Genomic DNA, 24587 nt, shown 5'->3' with positions numbered 1-24587 from the left:
AGGATAGGCCTACTGTGCGCTGTGTACATGGTGACCAAAGTGAGCATACCACTTCCGATGTGCACATTCGGGTTTGTGACCAGACCTTGATGTGAGGGTATGGATGGTGGATGGAGTCAACAGTGGAGAACAGATCTGGTAGAACCAAAAATGTTTATCTTCCTTTGCTTAAACGAAATGATCTCCGCTAACAACAACACGCTTTAACCCAAACCAAATACAAAAATAAACTGTGAAAAATAAACAATGATTTACAAAAGAAAATGTGGCATGTGATCTATGGGACTTAGACTCCTGCACCAACAGCAATACACAGCTCTCTTTATTTTTTTTTCCTCTTTCTTCCCTGAGAGGGGAGGGGAGGCATGGTGTGGGCGTGGCCAGGTCCCACTCTCTGGCGGGTCTGGGGTTCGAGTCCTGCTTGGGGTGCCTTGCGGTGGACTGGTGTCCCGTCCGGGTTGTGTCCCTTCCCCCTTGCACCCTGTGTTGCCTGGTTAGGCTCCGGCTCGCCGCAACCCTGTCCTGGACAAGCGGTTGTAGACACTGTGTGTGTGTGTGTGTGTGTGTGTGTGTGTGTGTGTGTGTGTGTGTGTGTCTAAAAAATATTCACACCATTACACAATAAAACACCCTGGTCAATTTGGTTGTGTCCAAGAACTCCTACATAGAAATACACCCAGTGATTCACTCCTCCTGGTTTCACAATACAAACTAATCAGCAGAATGGAAATCATTACAGAGTTAGCTGAAGTAACACAGTCTAATGATTATTTTTAAGAGAAGAAATCTTTGGAAAGGGTTTAACAAACTGCATCTGTAACTGCCTTTATGCAGCATGTGCTTTAACAATGTTATAGTTGTGTTGAATCCAACAGCATAAAGTTCAGCAGGTTTCAAGGTAAGTATGTTTCCCGATTTATTTCTTCTAAATACAGTAAACCGTTAAACGTTACTTCAAACACCTGTAATTTTGAAAAAGCCATCACATACCAAGTAGTAACAGATTTTCGTATTACTTTATTTTTTAATGAAACATAACCTTTGGTTTTAATCAGTACATATTCAGATATACACTCATAACATCTTCAAAACATGATGAAGGTGAATACAGAATAGCCAAGAATTTGATAAATGTATGCTCGATTATTAATAAGTAACTACATGCTTGTTTATGTAAGATATTCTGCAGAAATATTTACGTGTTTTCACTTAGCAGACGCTTTTCTCCAAAGCGTCTCCGATATTACGTTATCACTCTACCAGTGTAGTTGTGAAATACATCTGTAGCCAAAGGTATTTCATGGGGAGCAGAAACAGCCATAGAACAAAATGCTGTTTGTGGGATTGTGCCTGATAAAGAACAGGAAGGGATGGTCTGCAATAAAGTATTGAGGCGGTACATAGCACCGGCTCTCTACCTCCATCACTGTGGCAGCAGCAGCCTCTGTGCCCTTCTCATTCACCTCCACAAAGGCCTTATGCACAACTTTGGACAGCACCAGATCTTTGCCAGCAGCGATGCCAGACAAGTCACACTTCGCAGCATCAAACAGATCCACCATACCCATGTTAACCAGAATGTCGTTCAGGTCATACGTCTCTTCCAGCTTGAACCTGGGTAGTCCCACAGTCAACTTTTTTCTCTGCATCTTGTTAGGCTGTGTCCACATAGTGAGGCTCTCAAATGTGAGGTTCTGTTCCAGCTTCAGGAAAAAAAAATACTTTTAGTCCTCCTTGTTATAAAAACAAACCAACTTACAAGTGTAACAAATACATACAATAAAATTGAAAAGAATTACATGTGCCATGTTATATTCCGTCAAAATGATGGGAGGTAAATGTTACTTTATTCCAAAAAAACCATTTCAAGGGAAGCAATACATCCAACTCATTCTCACCTTCAACAGCCCAGTGGAATCATCCTCGATCCTTTCTGGTAGTATGATGAGCATGCTCAGCTTTTTTCCAACATAGGGCAACTCCAAAATATGACACTTGACCTCTGGAACAAAAGTCCATGGAAAGTAATCCTTCTGGTGCATCATCATCACTGGTTTTGTGGCTTTCTAGAAAAAAATACATTAGTTTTGAGAAGTTTTATTTTATTAAATTTTATTTTGTCTTTTCATTTGTATTTTTTTTTTTTTAACTACTTCCAAGAAGCATCACAGTCCATGTTAATTTCAGTTGTGTATTGTGTTACAGCCTTGCTGATTACCACTTGCCAGCACCGATTATACTAATTTCTGTACTGACACAGCATTTACCTTGTTCACTTGAAACAGCATTTCTTTTGTATCACCTTCAAAAAAACTGGTCTTCCCAGGTGCCCTTAAAATAAATGGCATTCACCAACACAAGTGCTGTCAATGAGTCAAGAACACCCTCAGCTAGTAGGTCCTTGATTTTCTCTGGAACATGAAATGACATTAAACAGTAAGAATTATGGTCTACTAAGTAAAACCAGCATCTTTTAAATACGAAATACAGGAAATACCTTTAATATACTGAATAGAGCTTGCCCTGATAATTAAAAAATGCACTGAATTATACTGGAAATCATCTTGTTAGTCATGCTATGCACTCAAAATCTGGTAAATATACTTAGTGCTCTCATATTTTTAAGCCTTCTTATAGATGGGTTCAGTATTTCATCTATAATTTAAGAATAATTAAAAAATCTGGGTGACATAACTATTCCTGCCACACTAACTCAGGTTTCAATGATGATGCGCAGAACCTTTTGAAATTTTAAATGTTTTGTCTGTGAAGGAGGAGATACCTTGAGTCTGCTTCTCCACCCAGGTGTTAATGTTCACCCTGGCTGCCTCTGCATTAAATCTGAAGTCCAGTGGCTCCAACTCAGCCTGGTAGTGCTTCTTCGTGTCAGCAAGGAATTTCTGTGGATTTGTGACAAGCAAAATGTTGGACCCTTTCTATAAACAACAAGGGTAAATTCTGAAGTGGTCATCCAATTAGACGAACTGAAGAAAAATTTGTTCAAATCTTTAGTACAGCATATGTACATATCTTACTATCCATCTTCATAAATTATTTCGTCTCCATTATGTTGCCATTGCATTTTAATCATATTGAAATTATATTTCGGAAGAGTGATATTGTATACAAATAAGTGGAAAATAATTTCTATACCTCATCAAACCCGTAGGACTTCTCTCCATACAGACGGTTGGCTATATTCAGTGCATATGGGGCTTCTGGTTTATTAAGCTCAGAGAAGAGCTTGTTGAATCCATCGTGAATGTTATCCTTAACTTGGGAGAAGTGAAGAGCCTAAAGAAACACACAATAAATAAACAGATCATCTTGCTACTTGGAGTAAATCATATTTAAAATTCCAACAAAAAAAGTTGGCAAACCTTGAAATTTTTAAAACTTCAGCAAACAAATGTAAGTGAAATGCATAAAAAAAAACTAACTGGAGATGATTTATTCCATCACAAAAAAATAAACAGCTGAGGAAAAGCAGCAGCTCTAACCACTACACTACCAGCTACTCAGCCTGATAGCTTCAATCAAAGTGTAACTGACACTTTTGTCCAAAGCAGCCAACAATTATTTACCCACCTGTACAGCTAGGCACTTCCATCAGAGCACTTAGAGTAAGTACCCTACACTGCCAGCTGTGTACCACTCCTCACACATGGGTATTTCTGGACAAAATAACTAGCACCGGCTGTGTCTGCGTGTGTTGCACGAACGCACCTGGGACATCTGCGCGGTCGTGTCGCCCTGCGCTCCTAGTAACATCATGGCCATGGCCGAGGAGATGCTAAAGGGCGAGAAGAACACATTGGTCCTTTGGTTCTGCTCGCTTATCTTTTTAAACAGATCCAGTGCGAAGTGGATGTTGGCGGCGCTCAGGGGGTCCATGACTGGAGGTCTGGAATGACAAAAAGCACAACGGAGTTCAGCGCACGCGCACACAGCAGGCAAGGAATGGCTCGAATGTTCTATGTTCAGTACAGAGTACTTATAAAGGAAAAAAAAAAGTGTTTTTTTTTTTTTTTTTTTTTTTTTTTCTTTTTGTAAAGTGATTGGAAAATAAAAAGTCTGGCCTTAAACCAGTATCATCACCCGGCACTGTTACACCGTTGCGTGTTGTCACTTTACGGAAGGTTTGAACACTGTCCCGTAGCATACGCTGCTTTTGGTTTTTGTCCCGACGGCGCCACTCCTGTTTTTCCAGGGTATTGCGTCACAGTTTAACTATTTCAGCGCAAGGGGCGAGGCAAGGCTAGTCGCTCGGAGGGCTAGTGTCTCGCATTGGCTCCGTTGTGAGGTCTAACATTGGTTCGAGTCCCATTCAAGCTACGTGGGGATGGCACCCCCTCCTTGTGTCAGCATGGGTTTCCTCTCCCAACCTAAAGACCCCCTTCATGTCAATTGGTGGTCCTACCTTCCCCTCAGTGTGTATCCGTCAGCGAATGTATGTGGAACTGCCCTAAATACAGTACAATACAGAAGTTCATTTATACACTGGTTAGGATTGCTTTTAAAAAAAAGATTTTCATCTTAGCTTTGACAGCTTCAGGCATTAAAATACTTTACAATGAATGGAAAAGGGGGAGAAAAAAAAAAAAAAATCAGGCCTAAAATCTCAATTGATGATTGTAATGATAAATAAATGACAGGGTTAATACAGATGTCTCCATTTGTTGGTACAAAAGTTGGGTTGTTCAAATATCTGGGATCTAGATACTGTAGCATCAAACCCAAACCCATGGGCCTACTAAGAGCAGGAGTGGGGATTTAAGTACAAGTAGCTATTTGCATGAAGGAATACTGAGACCAACCCTGAGCCCTTGCCTTCTCCTCACCTCATGTATAAATGAGTTAAAATCCTTTCAGAAATCTAGAAGTTACATTAACTGTAACCCTAGTTAAAATCCTAGTTGCAGCTGTAGACCAGCTCACGTGTAAAAATTAATTTATGAAGCAACACATTTCAAAAGACCGAACTCCGAACGTTCATTACTGAAGTCATACGTAATTATATGAAGGACCAAGGTACTGGGAGAAGAACCTTTCAGTTAGTAATATGCTGGCATCTAAAAAAGCACAACACATGGAGTTTATTTATTGCTTTTAATCCCAGAAAAAAATTAAAGAATTTGCATAAAATCCAAATTCCTTCTAGAAATATATTTGACATTTCCAGTACATAACATTTAGATATCAAAGAATACAGTAAACGTACAACGAAGGTAACATACCCCCTTATATACAGTACAGCATTTTAAACCTTAAAAGTTCAGCAATTACAAGTTGCAGGTTATAATATACAAACAGTCCTAAAAGATACCATGGCTCTCCACCCACTCCACTGCAGAACTTAAGTGGTCCACACTTCAGTTATTTTTAAAACCCTTTTCATTTTACTAGCTATCAAAATAAATTCCATTTCACCCCACTTCTTCACGTCAGTACAACGGAAGAGATCTTTCTACTTTGTTCAGCACAAGTGGGGGCAAATTTGTAGTACTGTGGGATTAGAAGAAAGCCATTAGAAATATATTAAAACCACCCCAAAATCTTCAAACCTCAAATAATCAAGAACAATGAGTTTCCTTATCTACAGGTACGCATGTGTGCATTTTGTGTCTATGCAGGCATATTCACAGCTACACACAATCGGAAAGACATACACAAGCCCAAAGCTGTTTATCAGAAAGGAACCAGGATAAGAGAATGTGTTTGGAATGGCCACCGACTCAAGTTTTCCTTCACAGTAATAAGTGAACTCATTGAAGCGTTAATCCTGTACACATTAAGCATTCAATAAGGTGAAATGAAAACATACCATGTGTATTTTGCAAAATGTGTGTCCATGTTTGTGCACATATATACACAAACATACTGAACACAATGTTGTTGCTGCTTTAGGAAAAATCAGGGTGGTGGGGGAGGGGATCCATTTCTCTGGAAGCTTCTTCTACCATTCATTTCTACTACAGGCCAATCAAAACAACTCAACAGCACCTCCTCCGGCAGGACCAATGCACACCTCCCCCAATCATCATCATCATCATCATCATCATCAAACTGCACTTCCAAGAAAACAGTGGCTCTACCACCTGGTGGCCAGAACCTACAGTGCATTATTCTTAAAAATACTGCACGGACAGCAGCCAAAGAGAATGTTACTGTAGTGTGAAACTGCTGGCTCTGCTCATCTCAAGACTGCCTCAGTGCACTTATGGGTTTCAGAACTTAGACAGCTGTAGTGCATATCACACAAAAAAAAAAAAAAAAGGCAGCAGCATAAAACAATGACATGATTAACATCTTAATATGAGCTTCACATTATATTGAGTGGTGAATGCTTTGAAGCAACATTTTTAATAACATGACATTGCCAAATTCCTTAAAGTAATTTGCTGTACATTCAAAACACTGACAAAATAATTAAAACCCAACTTTATACACTATCCTTTTCCTGAAGCATAAATAATATAGCCAAAAAAAAGCATCAGTCTTTACTATATCCCTCCAGAACCCCTTTGTATCCAAGGTCAAATAGCTATCTTCATTCCATACTCTTAAGAGACATGGTGGTTTTACAATTTAAGAAATACGTCCGTAAACATGAGCCAGTGTCTCCTGCCAGTCTTCAGTGCAAAATACAAGAGGCCACCGAGGCAAAGTCCTTGTGTTAACAAAACTGGTTCTCCCTCAGCTGTAAGAAGGAAGCATGAGGCACAATTATTCAGGTTTGCCACACCTTTTAAAAAGGTTTAAAAGAGAGGGAGGAAAAAAAAAAAAACTGAAAAAGAAATGACACCTCTTAAAATTCAAGGTCTCCGGTTTTATTGTAACGTAGCAAAAAAAAAAAAGACAGTGGTCATGAGTCACTTTATTCAGCTTTGTCTAACGTCTCGGGGGACTGAGGGGTGACGTACTTCAGCCGAAAACCACCTGGAAAGTGAACAGAACAACAACATTCAGTGGAGCAGTCATGGAAATACCCCATTAACACAACTACAGCTTCCAGCATGCCCCTTACTACATCTACTGACTGCACATTCCAGGCAGAATGTGTTTTAATAAAAAAAAAAAAAAAATTATGGAAATGGAAACCATCCATCCATGCATGCACCTACTATCAATAACTATTTGTCCAATGCAGGGTCACAGAGGTCCTATCCAAGAAACAGACATGGTACACCCCCAGACGGGAGCGCAATATGTTACAGGGCAATCACACACATTTACACATACACTATGCGAAATGGAACAACCTCACTAACTGAATTCTGCCTTCTCCAGGCACTGACAAACAGAAACATGTGTTCTGACCTCAGACTGACACTGGTGGCATTACCTTGCTGTGTTGCATCAATGGAGGGCTGCTTGCAGTCCTGGGCATAATGCCCGCTGACCCCGCAGTTATAACAGGAGATGTTACCGCCATTCTTTTTCATGCCTGCTCCCATGGTGCTGCTGGGCATTATGTTGACTGGGGGGAAGACAGGTTGGTAGAAACGGTTGAAGGCTGCCATCTGCTGCATGCTGTAGCCCACCTGGGTGCCCAACACATGATCTGAGTGAGTATGCAGCAGGGGTCCACTGGCATAGGGCGAATGGGTGGGTGTGAAAAAGGGCAGCTGAGTGGCGCCATTGCTCTGGTGTGCAAGTGACGTCAGGTGAAAGATATGAGGGACGCTGAGGACCTGGCGAGGCATCTGAGGGGGAAAATAGTAACTTGGGGCATGGTTACTTCCACAGGTGCCACGGCAACCGCAAGCTCCGCAGCCGACCTGCTGGGATGGAGAGGACTGCTGCTGCGGCTGCTGTGGAGAGGCCCCGGTGGAGGTACCGCAGCTGGTGCTGTCGCTCTGTGCCGTGCTGTGAGTGAGGGCAGGGCTCGGGCTGGGGGCAGGGCCAGGAGTATGGGTAGGAACCGTGGGTGGGACAATGACCTGTGCTTGACTCATGGCAGAGCTGCTGACAGCCCCCACAGATGGAATAACAGTGGTGGGAATAGGCAAGGTGTACGAGGGTGGCAGGCCTGCTGACAGGGAAAGGCCTGAGGCCTTAGCATGTTGCTCCACCAGGGGGACAGAGTGAGCCAGGCCGGAACCCATGACAGAATCGGAGCTGGGATAGGCAGGCTGCAAGGAGGACATGTATGCTGGGCCTGCAGGGATCACGCTGATAGCGCCCACAGGTGTCTGATGTGCAGAGGCACTGCAGCTCTCGGAGCTGGCCTGCAGTGCGGTACTTTTGAAGCGCTGGATGAGGGGCTGGAGGCCTGGGCTGCCAGGCTGTGGCAGGGCCATGGGGGAAGGACTGAGGACGTGAGGCAGGGAAGTGGGCTCCTGCAGCAAGGATGTCTTCTCTGCCTCACCGGTGCCCCCAGTGGCAGAGATGGGTTCACGGAGGACCGAAGGAAGCGTGCTCATCACACCCATGGCCGCCTTCCCGTCGGCACCGTGCAAAGGCCCCGTTGCCTCTGGTGCACACGCTCCGTTCTGGACCACAAATGGCAGGGAGTGCACAAAAGGAATCTGAGGGAATGTGGCGGCATTAAGTGGACTGTTTGATCGGGACGGCTCCTCCTTCAGTGCCATGGACACCATTGGGTGTACAGTAGCAACGGCAGCCCCGCTTACAGCCTTGCAAGGTGGAAAATGGTCGGTTTTGCCCTTGCTGTAGTCATCCGAGTGGCTGTCGGTCTCTGTTCAGAAAGAAGATGTGACCGTCAATATACTTGATCAGACATACAGAAACAGTTCCAGAAATAAGAAAAAAACAAAAATCTAGAAAAAAAAGCTATACCCTATGAGATTCCCAGTTATGGAAGACTAGACAAATTAAAAATGTCAAACTCATTTACATGTAGTCAGTTTTGCTATAACATGCTGCAAGCAGCTGACTTCAATTAGTGTGCTGAGTAGAGGAAAGCAATTTCCCATAGTGCCAAGTGAGTGCGACACACACACACACACACACACACACACACCCCTACAACCGCTTGTCCCGAGTGGGACCGTGGCAAACCGGAGCCTAACACAGGGCGCAAGGCCAGAGGGGGAGGGGACACATCCAGGACGGGATGCCAGTCCGCCGCAAGGCACCCCAAGCAGGACTCGAATCCCAGACTCAACACAGAGCAGGCTCCAGCTAAGCCCACTGTACCACCATGCCCCCCAAACAATTTCCAAAAAATTCTAATTCCACAAGTATTAATTTGAGCCTTCCTTTCAAGTTCTCTTTCATATCTCCAAGGGAAGAGTCAAACTCCATAGTCTTTCGATATTTTCAAGTGCTTCTTCATTATCTCCAACAGACCATTTTTAATTTTGGTCTGCTATGAATGTTTGTAATGATTGATTGCTATATTTCACATCCTTTCCCCTTGGTGAAGCATTCATATTATGCAAACTAGCACAATGCAATGGCTCATAGGAACACAAGTGCCACAATACAGAAAAGACTGTCTGATATATGCTGACCATGACTTTTAATCCTCTATATTTTTTGCAAGAAAAGTATACAGTTCAGCTATCCAAAAAACAGTAGCTATCAAATTCAATTTAATCATTCCATGAAATTTATAAAATCTTTCCATAGGTGAATGCCTTGGCAAACTCGAGAGACTGCAGCATGTCCTCTCTTGCTGGTGTCTTGAGTCTTACCCCTGTCCTTCTCATCCTCGCTCTCCAGGCTCTCCCGCCCATCATGCTGGGGGCTGGAGGGTGAGCTGTAGCTCTCTGATGATGTCTCCCCGTATGAGTCCTGCCCCGAGCCTGTGTCCCAGTGGGCATCTGATGGGCAAGACACCCACGCCACTGCTCAACCTTTCAAATTACTTTTTGCAGCTGTGGTGTAAATCTGCTTTAATTCTCACATCAACTATAGGTTATGGTCAGGGCTATTAAATCTGGATTTTTGATAATTAAAAATCAAGAACAACATTAAACCAATGAACCCAAACTAATTAAGAGAATTTTTTTCAGTCTTGTAATTGCATCTTTGAAACAGCAGAGCACGTTATAGGTCTTGATTTGCCTTTGCTTGTCTGATCTTGTGAGATGGGAAAGTAAGCAAGTAACTGGGCTAACTGACCTTTCCCAGCAGGCTGTCGAATCATTGGCACTGCAGGCAGCTTCGGGGCCCCGTTGGCAGCGCCTGGCCTGCTCTGTCCTGCCTGCCCCTTCTCCCTGGGTTGAGAAAGAGAAAAGTAAGAGAGGGATCAGTTATGCACAAACAGTGATAAAGCTCAGGCAGACTGGCAGGGACCTCACAAACGTGTTCACGTGAATCTTTTGCCAAGTCACCCTGTGTTTACGCTCCTTCGTAATGGACCTTCTCTGTGATGTGCAGCAACCAGAGATACAGTATTCTGGTTAAAAACCCAGATTTACAATCTAAGGATTCCCTTCTCAAGTCCCAGCAAGGGCCTTGCTTTACTACACCAGAGCTGGGCAAAGCATGGGCTGCAGGTTGTACAGTGATTAGAGTCTTGCAATAGGAGGACATGGGTTCCAATCCTAACTCCGAACATAGAATCCTTGATCAACATACTTGCCCTTGGTCGCTCCAGTAAAAATTATCCAGCTGTATCAACAGGTAAATCACCTTAAGCAGGGGTACTGGGTAAACCTAACAAGTCACTGTGGAGAAAAAGCTTTGTGCTAAGCTTTTTTTTTTTTTTTTTTAAGAAGCGTTAACTGCATTGTTTAATTTTACAGCAAACTATGATGAATTAAGAGGAATTAAAGTGTGTGAGAAAGTTGAATGCAGTTGTGGGCAGCCATCCTGCCATGAACATTTTTATTGCAACTTACTCTTACCTGATGTCTCTGTCCAACCCAGTTTGCACCATTGGGTATGCTGTACCACTGTTATATTGTTAACTATACTATATCCCCTACAACCATTTACCCATTTATATAACTGATATGCTCTAAGAGAGTGTGGGAAGAACTGGAACCTTCACGGCCCAGGCTACCCCAAACTACCCCTTCAGTCAAAGGAACATGTACTCAGGCATCTCTCACCTGTCAGTGGGTGGTGCTCTCGCCTTATTGTTGTTTCCACGGGAGGAGTTCCAGTTGTCATCGGCCAGAGGCTGCATACAGAAAATTGAGGAAGAGCCCTTGAGATACACAATCCTGTATTTATGGCTCTCGGACACAAACACTCCGAGGCATGTCCTTCAGCCTGGAGTGGACCTCACCTCCTTCGTAACCAGCAGGTCTGCATGAAAGTAGTATGGTGACCTCGGTCTTTTGATGATCTTTAGCCCGAGTCAACAGAACTTCAGCACAGCAGAGCGGGCTCTATCGCAGATGGGGCCACATGTACTGACAAACCACTGGGGATACCAGAAGTCAGTGATCTACCGGAATCTTCTACAAACTCCTTCTCATCCACCTAAAGGGTAAATGTAAATGGGGCACTACCCAACCTGTGCATTGCTGGCAAAGATAAGGAGTAGGCAAAAGGCAACCTGTTTAGTCTGCCCCACAAAGGCAGGCAGCAATTACAGAGACGGGAGTCTAAATACAGTAAATACAACTGTCTGTTGGGTGTAATCTGTGGCATGCCTTGTAGGGCTCCATCTGCCCTGGTTACCATACCCCTGAGGTAAGATTAAACTGGGGGAGCGACCATTGCATTTCTCTGGTAAAATGCTATGCAATTGTTGCCTTGGGAGTGAAATCATATGGTTGACCACCTTGGTGAAGTACACTGATCAGGATCGGGTTGACACTACACTAGGGTACCGTGCTCTGCTTTATCTGTCTGACATGAATGACCTTTGACAGTTGCGTGTGATGTAAACAAGTGAGGAGGGGGGGAGCATGGAGCACCAGGGGATACAATTAATCTGCTCTTCCCATCTCACCACTACCTACCTGATCTCCCCCCTGGGCCCGAGGCTCCAGGATTGTTTTCGGAGGACAGCTCTTTCTTCTCCAATCGGGCACACCATTGAGCTCTGAGGATAAGGCCCTGCGACCGTCGACTGGACAGTTTTTTCCACTCTGACTGCTTGAAAGGAGGCAAAAAGGAAAGAATGTGACGATTCCAGTCATCTCATGACCAATAACATACAATAAAGATTGTAAAAAAGGGTAAATATGACAAAGCTACTAGACATATATTGATTCTTACACATTTGTCAATGAAAATATTTCCATAAGGTTCATACCAGAACTTCCCTCAAATGTTCAACTCAAACATTCAACTTTGTTCCAAAAGAAAACATTCAACATGCACCATGCCTCTAATAATTTTTGAAGACTAGGTCACTTTTGAAACTTAGTGGTTTAAGACCACTCCTGCTAAGTAATGTAACCTTTTGTCCTTATTGTGTATGTACCAGGACCTCTTAGTGTATGCATTTGCATTTTCTTGGTCTACCATTTGTGTTTAGGTTGTGATTCACTTGTCAATTAAAATAAAGAAATTTAAACAAGAGGAGGGCATTTACCTCAGGCTGGGACTCTTGCAGCCATGCTTCTTCCGATGGCTCAGAACATATGGTTCAAGATCTGCGGAAGAGAAACCTATCAATATGCCTTCAGAAAAACCTGAGCTAAAAGTACTGTCATCCATTCTCAATGACATTTAAACAATAAAATGCACTGTGCTGGCATTCACTGCAGTGTTGTTCGGACTCGCTGTACTGTGCATTCATTTTTAATTGAATTTTTCCTTGAAGGCGCTCAGCATAGCAGAATCGATGAAACGGTCACACGTTCTTGAGTTACGACATGCTATTCGGTCTCTGCTGGACTATGACAGGTATCACCATCCCGGATGGGGGGCTAACAGCTGTAGCGGCTGCCACAAAAATTATGGCTCCTGAATGGGCTCCAGCATGAATCACGGCCCCGTTAACTGAAAATTCGACAAACGTCCAAGCAGCACCAGACCGGCTAAAATAAAAAACAGCCAACCTTCACGGACATTTCTCTTATGTCAAGCTGTGCGGAACGCTGAGGAAAAATGGGTCAGCCCCATGCGTTCCCTTCCAGAGCCACTCAAGGTCACACGTTGAGGCCACTTGCTGGTGGGGGGTGGGGAGAAGAAGCAGAGAGCAGCCAGCTGTTCCTCCCCATTCGCCGAAGAACGCTCTGTACCTTTCCCCAGCTCCTGCTGCTGCGGAGGCGGGGGGTCATTGTCTGAGAATGGACCTCGGCTCGGGAAGGGCTACCATTAACACGGCAGGCCCTGTCATTAGTTACAGCACAGAACACACGCGGACAAATTTAGCCAAGTAAATTTACGGGTGGGAATGGGAAGACTGCAAACAGTTTTCCCAAACACCCTCTCAAAATAAACAGGAGCCAACATTATATGACCTGGCTTCCAAAGTCGGTTTTTCCACATTTCTTTTGGATGACTCTCAAGCAAGACTTTATACTTTGTCTCCTTCTCTTGGGCTCCAAGTCTGCCTTCCCTCAGCAGCATAGAAGTGAAGGAGCATAGCCAGTTGAGAGAAGGCTGGATTGACATTGCAGCGAGGTGCCAGTGGTGGGCAGGTAGGGGTACTCACACACACCTTCGTCCTGGCTGGACGCTTCGGAGCAGTCCTGCTGGAAGCTCTTGCCCAAAGGTCCTGGGTTATCTGTGGAGCATAAGGAAGAGGACACCACCACATTACATACCTGCTTACCACATGCCTAATCAACACAAACAGCTTGCCATTATAAACCTTTACTTCTGTGAAGAGCTCACTACAGGGCAGCAGGTAGTTCAGCAGACAGACAAGGAATTGCTTTAGATTAAGTTCCTGTTTTTCACAGAAGGATGCTAACAGAGCAGACCAAGAGAAACCAAAAAATGAACACCACTGGACAGTGGCACAGTAGTCATGGGTATCAAGATCTGGGAGGAACTGTTTGACCACTGAGTTTGCCCTGTAGGTGAATGGCATGATCACTGGATTCAAGACTCACTTGAGAGTTTCTGTGCTTGCTACCCTCCAGGATGTTGCGGAAAGGCTTCTGTATATAGGCAGATCTACTGGAAGTTGCAGAGAGACTCCCAAGGTTGTCCTGGCCTCTGGCTACCCTTAACTACAATTTTATCACTGTGTTTTGCATCAGTATGCCTCTGGTTGCAGCCAGCACTGTGCATGGCGAAAAAGGAACTGCAGTTCCAGCACATCACACCACTAGTCATTGTCCTGGGAGCGCTCTGTTTTCTGAGGTTTATTCCATCTAAGCTCTCTATTTAGGTTTGACTGAACTGCTGAGTATATTGACAATAGGGTGAAACACGGACTCTATATCTCTGCAAGTGTTTGAGAAAGACGGCTGTAATAAGACGAGTCCGAATCACCATTTAAAGTTTGATGGTAGTGGGAGTGGGAGACACTTCTTTCCTGAAGTGAACATGCTAAGCTGCTACCCCATGTGCAGACCCATCTTGGGGTTGTCAGACAGCCTGGTCCAGGTTTGTGACATGGCTCAGATCTTCAGCTGGGCAACTGTCCACCTGATCCATGGATGATGGATTGCTCTGCGGTCTACACCCGCCGTGGCTTATGCCGCTCATTGAAACAGGCTACGCTCATAATCCTAGTCTGTAGACAGGGCACACTGTCTTATGTGCCATTTCATTTAATTCAGATTTATAAGGAAGACTTCAGTTAGAGTCTATAAGTTCATACCTCACTTTGACTCTACTTAATAGTTGGACACCTGACACAGGACAGAGCATTCCATATGTCTCAATGTGATATTTCAGTACCCTACTTGGCCACTATTGCTTCATGCATGCTTCTGCTTGCCTCATGCAGTTTCCTTCAGGACTGCTAAAGAATCTGTATATCTACAGGGCTCTGTCAGCCATCAGATACAGTTGCCTGATGGGCTGCAGTCTCTGACTGAAAGAAAACTGAAAACATAGTGTATACTGCGGTTTTATCTAGATTTCGGACTCTGTTTAAGATGGCGTGTGGAGTGTTGTTACAGGGCACAGTTCACTGTAGCATTCATCTTAAATTATATGGGTTCTCTATAGCTCATAAAAATTATACTGTAAGACTACTCCCTCTATAACAAAAATATTACTGAGAACCATGTCTGTATTTCAGAGCCTGGGATGTGCTGCTTAAAAATCATACTTGCACAATGGCAGAGTGAATTGCAATAACTACATTTGGAAATTTTCAATTATTCATAAAATCTACTTCTGTACTCTACTGCAGTCTATATCTTCAGGAAAGCTGTCAAACTTCATCCTAGCAATAAATGTTGTCAAGTTCCAATAATACACTGTGGGAAGAGTAGGTAGCAAACTGGTTAAAGTCGCTGCCTTCAATCCGTAATTCTATCGTAGAAGCCCTTAGCAATGCAGTTATCCTTAAAAGAAACCGCAAAAAGTATAGCATGCATAGATAAATAAGTAGCCTAATGTTCACTAACGATACTGTAAATCACCTTGGAGAAAAGTATCATCTAAATGTAGTGACAAATGCAGTGGTGTGAAAAAATATTTACCCCTTCCCGCAGCTTTTGACATGAAATTTGACTGTAGGTAGTGTATCTAGCATTTAAACCACCTTGCGTTAAAAAAAGGTGTCAGCTGAATACTACATACATGCTGACGGAATAAATACAAATGCTCAGGTGTTTTTGTCAGGTGTATGAGTAAATGAATGGAGTCTCGGGGGGGTATTGTTTTTATGCCAGGCCGTCGACTAATTCTAGCATGAATTCAAACACACCATTAGTGGCTCGTGATGGTGGTCTGTGCCAGTTAGTGCTTCACTTGCACTTGTGTGTAAGTGGATGTGTACTGCCAGAGTGAGGGATATGGAAACCCATGATCCATTGCTCATCGCTCCCTTACGTGTACTTACAGCGGCTGCAGTTGGGCCCGGGGGAGTCGGAGAGGAAGAAGGCACAGACTTTCCCAGTCTGTCGGAACACTTGAGATGCAGACAGGAACTTCTCCCTGCCGGGTATATGGGAGGGGAGGGACAGACAGACAGCAATCAGGAGCTTGTCATGGAGACACAAGGCCCATACAAACAATGTGCAATTTCAGCCCAAAAATTGGGAACAGCAGGCCATTCGGTTCATCGTTCATCCACAACACATGCTACTAAACAGCCAGTTGTCCTCAACGGGAGTAAGTATTCCAAAAAAAAAACACGCATTGCTAGTAGGGTCATTTCAAAAGGCACAGGAAACAGAATCCCCCAGGTGATGACATCAATGGTGCTGACCTAAATATTGAAGCCTGGAGTTGTGTTCTAAAAGGAAACTTTCCATTTTAGAAACAACACATTGCCTGAGCACTCTTTACGGTCACTGGAAGATTTACGACACGCAGCTACGCTTGCTCAGAAGATGCAGCAGCAGTCACAGCCTCAACTCAGCCACACCACATGAAGAAGGGGAGGGGGAGAGAGGAAAAAAAAAAAAAAAAAAACACAAAAGGCAAGGGAGGAGGTATGTTAATGTTGACTATGTACTGCTGATGTGAAGTAAAAACTACGGACGGAAAGTGCAAAAATAAACCCGAATTTTGAGCCTTTGTGGACAAAAGTGATCAAGAACCAAACAAACAATAGGAAGTCTGTTTAGGATATTTTTGTTCAGCTTATCTGTTCACCAAGACAAAGTCCCCCCCCAATCAAAAACACCATGGCCGGGGCCAATTTTTTTTTTTTTTTTTAGAAAAACAAAGAACTTTGAGCCTGTAAAACTAGCTGCTGAGACAGAAGCGTAGAGAGGTCCTGAACATGCCATTCTGAACCAGGGCTGCCCCTGGGCATGATGGCAGACGGCAATATGAGGTGACAGACACCAGGCTTTCTGCGCTCAGCACTGCTATTCGATCAGAAGTGTCAGCACCGGGAGGGACGTGCCACGGGTCCCCCTGCCAGGACCCTGGCTGCAGCCAGAGCTTTCACTTTGCAAAAAACGAAACCCAGCAAGTTGGTTGCGGGCACCCAGCAGAGGGTGTTGTTCGTCTCAAAAGAAGGGCCTTCTGTCACAGCAGGGTCACACCGGCAGGGGATTCCAGAGCTTGAAAACGAACGTATGTTCAGAGTATCGCACACTCAAGATGCTGTATAGGCAGTTTCACCATACAGTGTGACAATCATTAACAGAAGGAAAATAGTGGATTCTCCTCATTCCTACACAGACTCAGGGGGTCTGTAAATGTAAAGCGACAATCTTAAATGGCAAAAGTCGCAATTTGAAGGAAAAAAACATGGTAGGAGGAACAAACAACAAGAGTGACACTCACTTTAACGTTCGCTCAAGCTCCCTGCTTTCTCCCTGTTTGAGTAACTTCTCAAAGGACTCCGTGGACAACTCCTTTGGAAGCTGAGGAAAAAATGGAAGAGTATATACAAAGCAATTATATTTTAACGTGAAAAGTCAGGGAAAAGTTTGAGCACACATAGGCAGAACTCATGCGGCGGGATAAATTGGACGGAAGAGTGAGAGCGAAGCAGCCCACAAGTGTCTTAAATCTCTGGGAACTGCTGCAGATGGTAAGACATGTTGGCTCATTGCCTGATAAAGTTGTTAACCAGATGTCAAATATAAAAATAAACTTGTTTCTAACAAACGAAATCACGCTTCTGTTACTGTATGCTTTGACTATACAGTATAGTTGTATATTGAAAAAAGATTCAAGAAAAATTAAGCCAAATGCAATGGAGGTCTAAAAAAATTGCTTTAGCCATCAACTAAACCAGACGATTAACAGCGCTGAAGAGACCTCTACACATACAGTTTATTAGTCAGCCAAAACATCTGAAACCTTACCTTCAACAGAAAGTTCTCAAGCTCCTGCTGCGTCTTTGTTACGCTACTTGAGGAGGAATCTGACCACTTCACCTGAAAGACAGAAAATGTGAATGTTAGGCCTTCAGAAAACATCTCAAGAACCCCATCAAGATGACTGCGGTCAAGTTCTACTGATCCAGATCAAAATGAGACTACAATAGAAGACACCCCCGACAGTAAGGTACTCCCTTTTCTAAGGAGCAGTTCAACATCACATGGCCTGCAACAATTATTTTCGGAATGACAAACAAGGGTACATAAATTTGGGCCTTTGAACAGCTCAAGTATCCTTGTCAACACAGCAGAAACAAGAACCACCACTGGATGTGGTTTACAGAAAGGTGCAACAATTAAATGACACCGCATTTCCTGAAATTTTACATTTAATGGCTATAAAAGCTGTTCTAGCTAGTGAACAGTTAGTGAACATTTTACATATACTATTGGCAATGTGCATTTTTAATTTTTGAGCTAACTGGATACTTTTGTACGGAACAAGACACCCAGCCACCCCGACGTAAACACCATACAGGTGGTCCCCAATTTACGATGGTCCTACTTGCGATTTTTCCGACTTTATGGTAGTGAGCTGGCAATAGATATTCAGTAGAAACTGTACTTCAAATTTAGATTTCTTCCCGGGCAAGTGATGCCCAGAGCGATCCGCATCTCCCAGTCTGTCACGCAGAGGTGTGCATTAGGCATATTACCTGCATTTTTGACCTACGACATTTTCGATTTATGATGGATTTCGGGGACCACCTGTACTTGACAAAGTAAAGAGCAGAAAGAAACTTGCTCACTAGTTTAAAATGAAATTACATTAACATCATTATCATATGGATAAAAATACTGTGCCCCATTCATTAACAAAACAGGGTTTCAATACCACCCATACCACCTTAATGTCTAATAAAACCAAGCCTTTAGTATGCAGCCACATATAAGCATCCCATTTGTCTTTTCAGTATTTATGTATGTATATATAGCATTTGTAACTAATATGCTTGGTTTAAGCATAGTGTGTTTAAGTGTGGTTTACACTTACACAAAAAAAAAAACCCAAAAACTTTTGACCAAGCTTAGTTTGATATTTACTAAAAGGAAACAAGAGAATGCTGAACCATATGGCAGCGGCACTTATCCTAGAATCTGAATGTACAGTCCTTTGATCCCAAGTGTGTAACTTTAAAGAGAAGACCACCTGCAGCTCCACTAAAAAAAAAAAAAAAAAAAAAAAAAAAAAAGAAAGAAAGAAGAAGAAGAAAGAAAGAAAGAAAGAAAGAAAAATGTCCTGGAGGAAAGAGGTGCTTACAAGACCTCCACTGCAAAATGAAAAACAAGCTTAACAGCTTTCGTTGTGCTTTCTCCAGATCGGCACAACACAAAGCTAACGTTTTAGATGGTAGACCTGCAAGTGTGGGAGTACAGGCCATCTCCCCAGGCATCCCGTCTGCCTGGACCGTGAGCCACGAGCCAAGTGCAGGGAAGCCAAGGGCTTGCACTGTCGCTGGCATAACCTCGGTTTCCAGTGTACTGCTGTAAACAAGAGGGGGCTGATCCCAGAGCTGGACAGCTAGGTCGGGGGGGAGGGAGGGGATTGCGGGGTGGGGCGAATGAGTCACGCCGGAGCCTGGTGAAGCTCAGGCCACAGACAGCCCCCTTCCCCCAACATCTGTGGTCATTTAAAGGCCAATGGCAAAGCTGCAAGGGAATGTTCTCCAAAAACAATAAGCACCTAATAAAGACATTAGCTCTGCTCGGCTGCTTATAGGACTTGAGGAACGGGCCTCATTGAGGAAATTAGGGGGACTTTCACAGCAGGGCTGTTGTAACTTAATACTCATTACTGTACTGCTCATTACAGTTAATCCACTCCACAGTGACCCCTTTGTTCTGTATTCAGGGATGACTCATGAAACAATTTCAGTCAGTCACTAACAGTTTTTGTTCTTAAGTTCTCCCTTGAATTTTACTTGAATTTAGAGCACAACTCACCTGTGTATCCCTCTATTTAAAGGATGGATGTCTTTTGGGGAATGGGAAGGATAACTGCTTATGATGTAGAGTTGAAGGTGTAAGAAAATTGTTTGCATCAATAGCACGTAAAGCCGCATATATAGACAACTCATTTGGTTGTTCTGCATTATCCGTTATATAACCTAATGGGAATTATCCAAGTGCACTGCCTCATTTTTGTACAAATGGTAAAGCTACAAGTTTAAAGAAAAATTCTGCTTTAAATATTTAACTACATTTTCTTCACCAATCAATCTTCTAAAAATGTGTTTCTTGTTCAGCTAATGCGACTTGTGTTTACGGGTTCAGCCAACAGATGTTAGTACAGAGGACCCAATTAGAACAGTCATGAGTCAACTTCAGCTTGATTCCAGTGTTTATGACATTGAACAGGAGTTTGTCAAGACAACCATCTCAACTGCTTATTTTAAAATGGAGATTAAGTATTACTTTGCTGATCTGCCTAGAAAACATGATCATGAAAGCCAGGAGTTTGAATTGTAATTGTTGCTTTAAAGACCAAAAGTTTCTATGCCTTACACATAAAATTGTGACAATGGTGCAAAAACAGCATTAACATCTGTATATGCGTAAAGAGGTTCCTTTCCCCATCCCAAAAAAGTCAAACGCAACACGTTTCATTCATACTGAATTGTTTGGCAACAAACAACAATGCACAAAAAACTGGTTGCACCAACAAAAAGAGGGATTTCTGGTATGGAAATGGCTCATTGTGTTCCCAATGTGTTGGTATTACAAGCATTCCACACAATGTGCTCGTGTGTGTATATTCTGATTAGTCCCACCAGACCAACAAAAGCTCCAGCACAACAACCTGCTTCTGCAGCGTTCGCCAGGCTTTGACAACCCACAACAAATGCAGGCGCGTTTCGGCAGCATTGAGACCAGAGAAGGTGGCAAAACCAAAACGGAGGGAAACCGATAGAAGCGGCTCTGTAGAGATGTCTTGAAGTGGTCCTTCTGGGTTGTGGAGGAAGTGTGGGAAATGAGGAGGCTGGGGTGGAGGGCTGATAAACAACAAAAACAGTGGGTGTAATTGAGATCACACGCATTTCTCTGTGGTTTTGAGAAGGGCTGTAGTGTACCTATTTTTTCCAGGTCACCTGCACACACCCTGTGGTCCCGTAAGGAAAGACAGGAAGCTCGATGTACAGGAAAATTAAGCTAGAGTAGCCTAAATTCCCAAACTCCTCTGGATCCACAACTCAACTGGACACTATTGAGCCATTTCATCTTCTCTGTATGACGGACATCTTAGCAGAAGTACACATGTATGGCAATTTTCTTCACAGCCACATTATCACAAAGTTCACAGAACACCACCGTAAATCCGCAGTAACAACGTCTGTAGAAAACCTGCGAGATTGATTTCTGGATAAGACTGATTCTCTAAGTCACACAGTCTCTTCATGTTTGAATTAGAGCTCTGAAATGCAAAATATCAGATCAAGCATACACCACAGGATGATCAAAAACGTGCGGCCATTCAAGTAAAATTAAAGAGCTCTTCCCTGCCAACAGCTTACAGCTTCACGATCCACAAATTTTCTAAGGAATACTTTTGTAAACTTTGCAGGAGAAGGCATGGAGTGGTAAAATATGCTTTCAGAAAATATACTAATGATGGGGAGTTGGGTCAGTGTTCGTTTGCAAATAAATTTTCCTTTAGCAAACCAAGGCCAAGATAAATATTTACAAGGTGCTACAAACTGTCAGACAGACCTGAAACCCCATTCTTAAACAGCTAAATCAAGTTGCTAAAGCAACCAGACAAATTCACATGTAACACCACATCCTCCCCCCGATGAGTCTGAACTCTTGGACTGAAGACATTCAGTGTAGGTCCTGTAGCTGACAACCACTGCAGACTGACCATTCCTGCTGTCCCAATGTCTGCTCTACAAGGATGCGAACAGCCACACAACGGTAAAAGATTGGTATTAATTATTACATTGCCAAATTCTTTTACCCAGAGAGAATGACAAGTGTTACAAGTGAGCAATTTTTAAACATTTTCACAGCACAAGTCAAGAAATTGAATCAGCAACAATGCAGGGTGAATGAAAAGGTGGGTACATACCTCACCTTGCAATCAGAAGATCCCTGGATTCAAATCCTACTCCTCTTGTGGTACCGTTCATCAAGGTACTTACTCTAAATTGCACCAGTAAAAAACGACCCATCTATGTACAAGACTACATCGTTGTAAATAGATTGATATACACACCTACCATTGCAAATAGTCTTAGACAAAGAATCCAGCTAAATGAAAAAAAAGTGGTTATTGAAAATACCCAAATGTGTAAGTTGAGCTGTAAAGCATCCTGAAGGAAAATCAGCACGTCACAGCTAAGTAATTGAACAGTTCAGTAAAATTAAATAAGGCCCACTTGACTGACTCATTAAACCAGGGGGAGAATTACTTGCCCTTTCAGTATCTCAGAAAAGGAGTGGTAGTAGTAGAACTAGAGGGCCATATCAGAACCAAAAAAAAGGGAGAAAAAACAAACAAAACAAAAACAAACAAAAAAAAAAAAAAAAAACTGGAGCAGCTATAAGACCAGTGCAGATTCAGTGCTAATGGAACGACAATGACAACACTGAGAAAGGACCACTGCAATGAATAAGGGCCAAAAATAACATTACTAAAAAAGTAGGGCAGCATGGTGACACAGTGGGTAGCACTGATGCCTCACAGCACCTGGGCTATGGGTTCAAAAACAGCTCAGGCCGTGTGTAAAATGAGCACTAAGTTGTCTGTGGTGTATACATGTATGACAGAATGAATGTGTGTCTGTGTGTTTGATTGCCCTGTGATGGACTGCAATCCTGATCTACCCAGTCTCACACCCTATGCTTCTGGGATAGATACTGGACCAACCTAACACTGCAACAAGCAGTTATGGATAGAGAAGGGGGAGGGAGAAAAGAAAAGTAACCTTCACAAGTAGAGCGTTATGAAACATGGCTGCTTTGGTGAACGTTGACTTTTCGTGTCGATCTCCCTGGTTCAAAACATCAGCTAAGAAAATACTAAATGCTTGTGTGAAAGTGCCCTTCAACACAATACCGCTGTAAATGCAATAGTGTATGAGAGGACAAGTAGCAACACCAAGATAATGCGAAAACAGACGGTGGCCAGGGGGCTGAGCAAAGCTTCGCTTTTTGTTTGCCTTTTAATCATGGTTGATGACCATGTTTTTGTTGCATGCTCTGCTGAGTGGAACACGGGCTACAACCCTGCTTCTGCTTCGGGTGCGGGGGAGGTCAGTGGCGCTCTGTCAACAGGAGCACGAAAGGGGATGGTGAGGGCAGGGGACAGAGCCACTCAGCAGTTCTGATTCTAAGCTTGCCTGAGCTGGCCACGTGCGTACTCGCAGTTTCGTCATTGGTACGACATGTAGCGCCGAGAGCACTGCTGGAGAACTGGGCCTGAACCAGGTCAGAACCTGCACCCAGTAACCACACCCATCACCCTTTATTCTTCAACCACCAACATTTCAGGCACCTTACACAATGCCTTTACATAATCCAACTGATGCAGTTAAACCTTGACAATGCTGCCACATACAGTGTGATCTGGTCCTCAGCCCACCATGTGGCAGGATCTCCTCTGAGCTGCTGCACGGTCAACAGCAGCAGACTGGACAAAAAGACCATTAAGGCATTCTTGAACAAATTGTTACCGTTCTTACTGGAGATACAAACGTCAGCCTCTACTCCAGACTGACAGGGAAGGGTGAGTCACAACAAGTCAAAAGTAATAATGCAAATTAGATTGGCAGCATATCGCTTATAGCCAGGAGTAAAGCCAGGAAAGCAATACAAGTCATTACCTACAAAAAAAACTCCTACAGGAAACTGACAATGGTCTATAACACCAAATACTGAGTGTATACTATACTAATATGTGGAGTATAAGGAAAAAAAGAACTCAAAATGGAGAAATTTTTTGAAATCCCACAATGCATTTCAAAGACCCAAGTAACACTGCGCTCCAATGACAATATCGTGTGACACACACAACACTGTATTTGGAGTACAAACTGTGTGGTACACAAACAGCTGCTGGCAATACAGTGCCGTATTTGCAGAACTGCTCCACTAAGCACAAAAATATTGAACACAGTCATGTGTTGCAGATAAGCTGCTCAGAAGAGTTCTTGTACTTTTATACAAGTTTATTATGCACTGTACATAACACGCTATTCTGAACTATTGTCAGACCCGTATTAAGCAGGAACAAACGCAGACAGCGAGGCATGGGCATGCTTCGCCGTGCAGGGAGAGCCCCAACCGTTATGCGGCTGAAACAGGACGAATTAACAGAAACGGGAGATCTACAGAAGCCCATTCCAACACAAATAGCGAGACGGGTAATGCCGATTAATTTCATAGCATCGCTACTTAACTGGCGGCCCTTGTTTTCGCAGCACGAGCTCATGGCCAGTTTGCGTTCTGCACCCGGTCCCTGTCAGGAAGGCCCATGGACTGCGATTCTTCCGGCAGCAGGTGAATGCGGACGCAGAATACGGCCACAAACGTGAGCCTTTCAGCCACTTGTTCTCCCATCCAAGATATGAAGGTACCACTTTGGTTTTCTCACCTTTCTAAATTATAGAGGGGACCAAACCTCTTTAAAAAACTAGCTCAGAGGAAGGGGGAAAAAAAAAAAAAAAAGAAAAAAAAAGGTGATAACAGAAAATATTTGCTCTAGAATTTGAGTCAGTTCAGCATTCTGTTAGACAACGC

General features: G+C 43.4%; 1 protein-coding gene and 1 pseudogene across 3 annotated transcripts in view; both read right to left on the bottom strand.

Moving 5' to 3' along the window:
• Positions 1-1123: 1123 nt before the first annotated feature.
• On the bottom strand, positions 1124-4092 carry LOC108935535 (leukocyte elastase inhibitor-like; annotated as a pseudogene).
• Positions 4093-5095: 1003 nt separating this feature from the next.
• The window catches only part of LOC108935401 (zinc finger CCHC domain-containing protein 2-like), a 35975-nt gene continuing 16483 nt past the window's right edge, over positions 5096-24587 (bottom strand). The window contains exons 4-14 of one of the 3 annotated variants that reach the window (XM_029254959.1): positions 17775-17846; positions 17248-17327; positions 15848-15942; positions 13535-13606; positions 12467-12527; positions 11889-12024; positions 11028-11098; positions 10093-10187; positions 9663-9791; positions 7346-8701; positions 5096-6939 (exon numbers count right to left, since the gene is read on the bottom strand). In XM_029254959.1, coding sequence (XP_029110792.1) covers positions 6878-6939; positions 7346-8701; positions 9663-9791; positions 10093-10187; positions 11028-11098; positions 11889-12024; positions 12467-12527; positions 13535-13606; positions 15848-15942; positions 17248-17327; positions 17775-17846 — 2229 coding nt within the window. In that variant the 3' untranslated portion in view covers positions 5096-6877. The remainder of the gene's footprint in view (positions 6940-7345; positions 8702-9662; positions 9792-10092; positions 10188-11027; positions 11099-11888; positions 12025-12466; positions 12528-13534; positions 13607-15847; positions 15943-17247; positions 17328-17774; positions 17847-24587) is intronic. The other 2 variants (XM_029254960.1, XM_029254961.1) reach the window with 2 other exon arrangements.

Source organism: Scleropages formosus, chromosome 9 (assembly GCF_900964775.1).
Source record: "Scleropages formosus chromosome 9, fSclFor1.1, whole genome shotgun sequence".
NCBI lineage: Eukaryota > Metazoa > Chordata > Actinopteri > Osteoglossiformes > Osteoglossidae > Scleropages > Scleropages formosus.
This window is presented reverse-complemented; position numbering and strand designations above follow the sequence as displayed.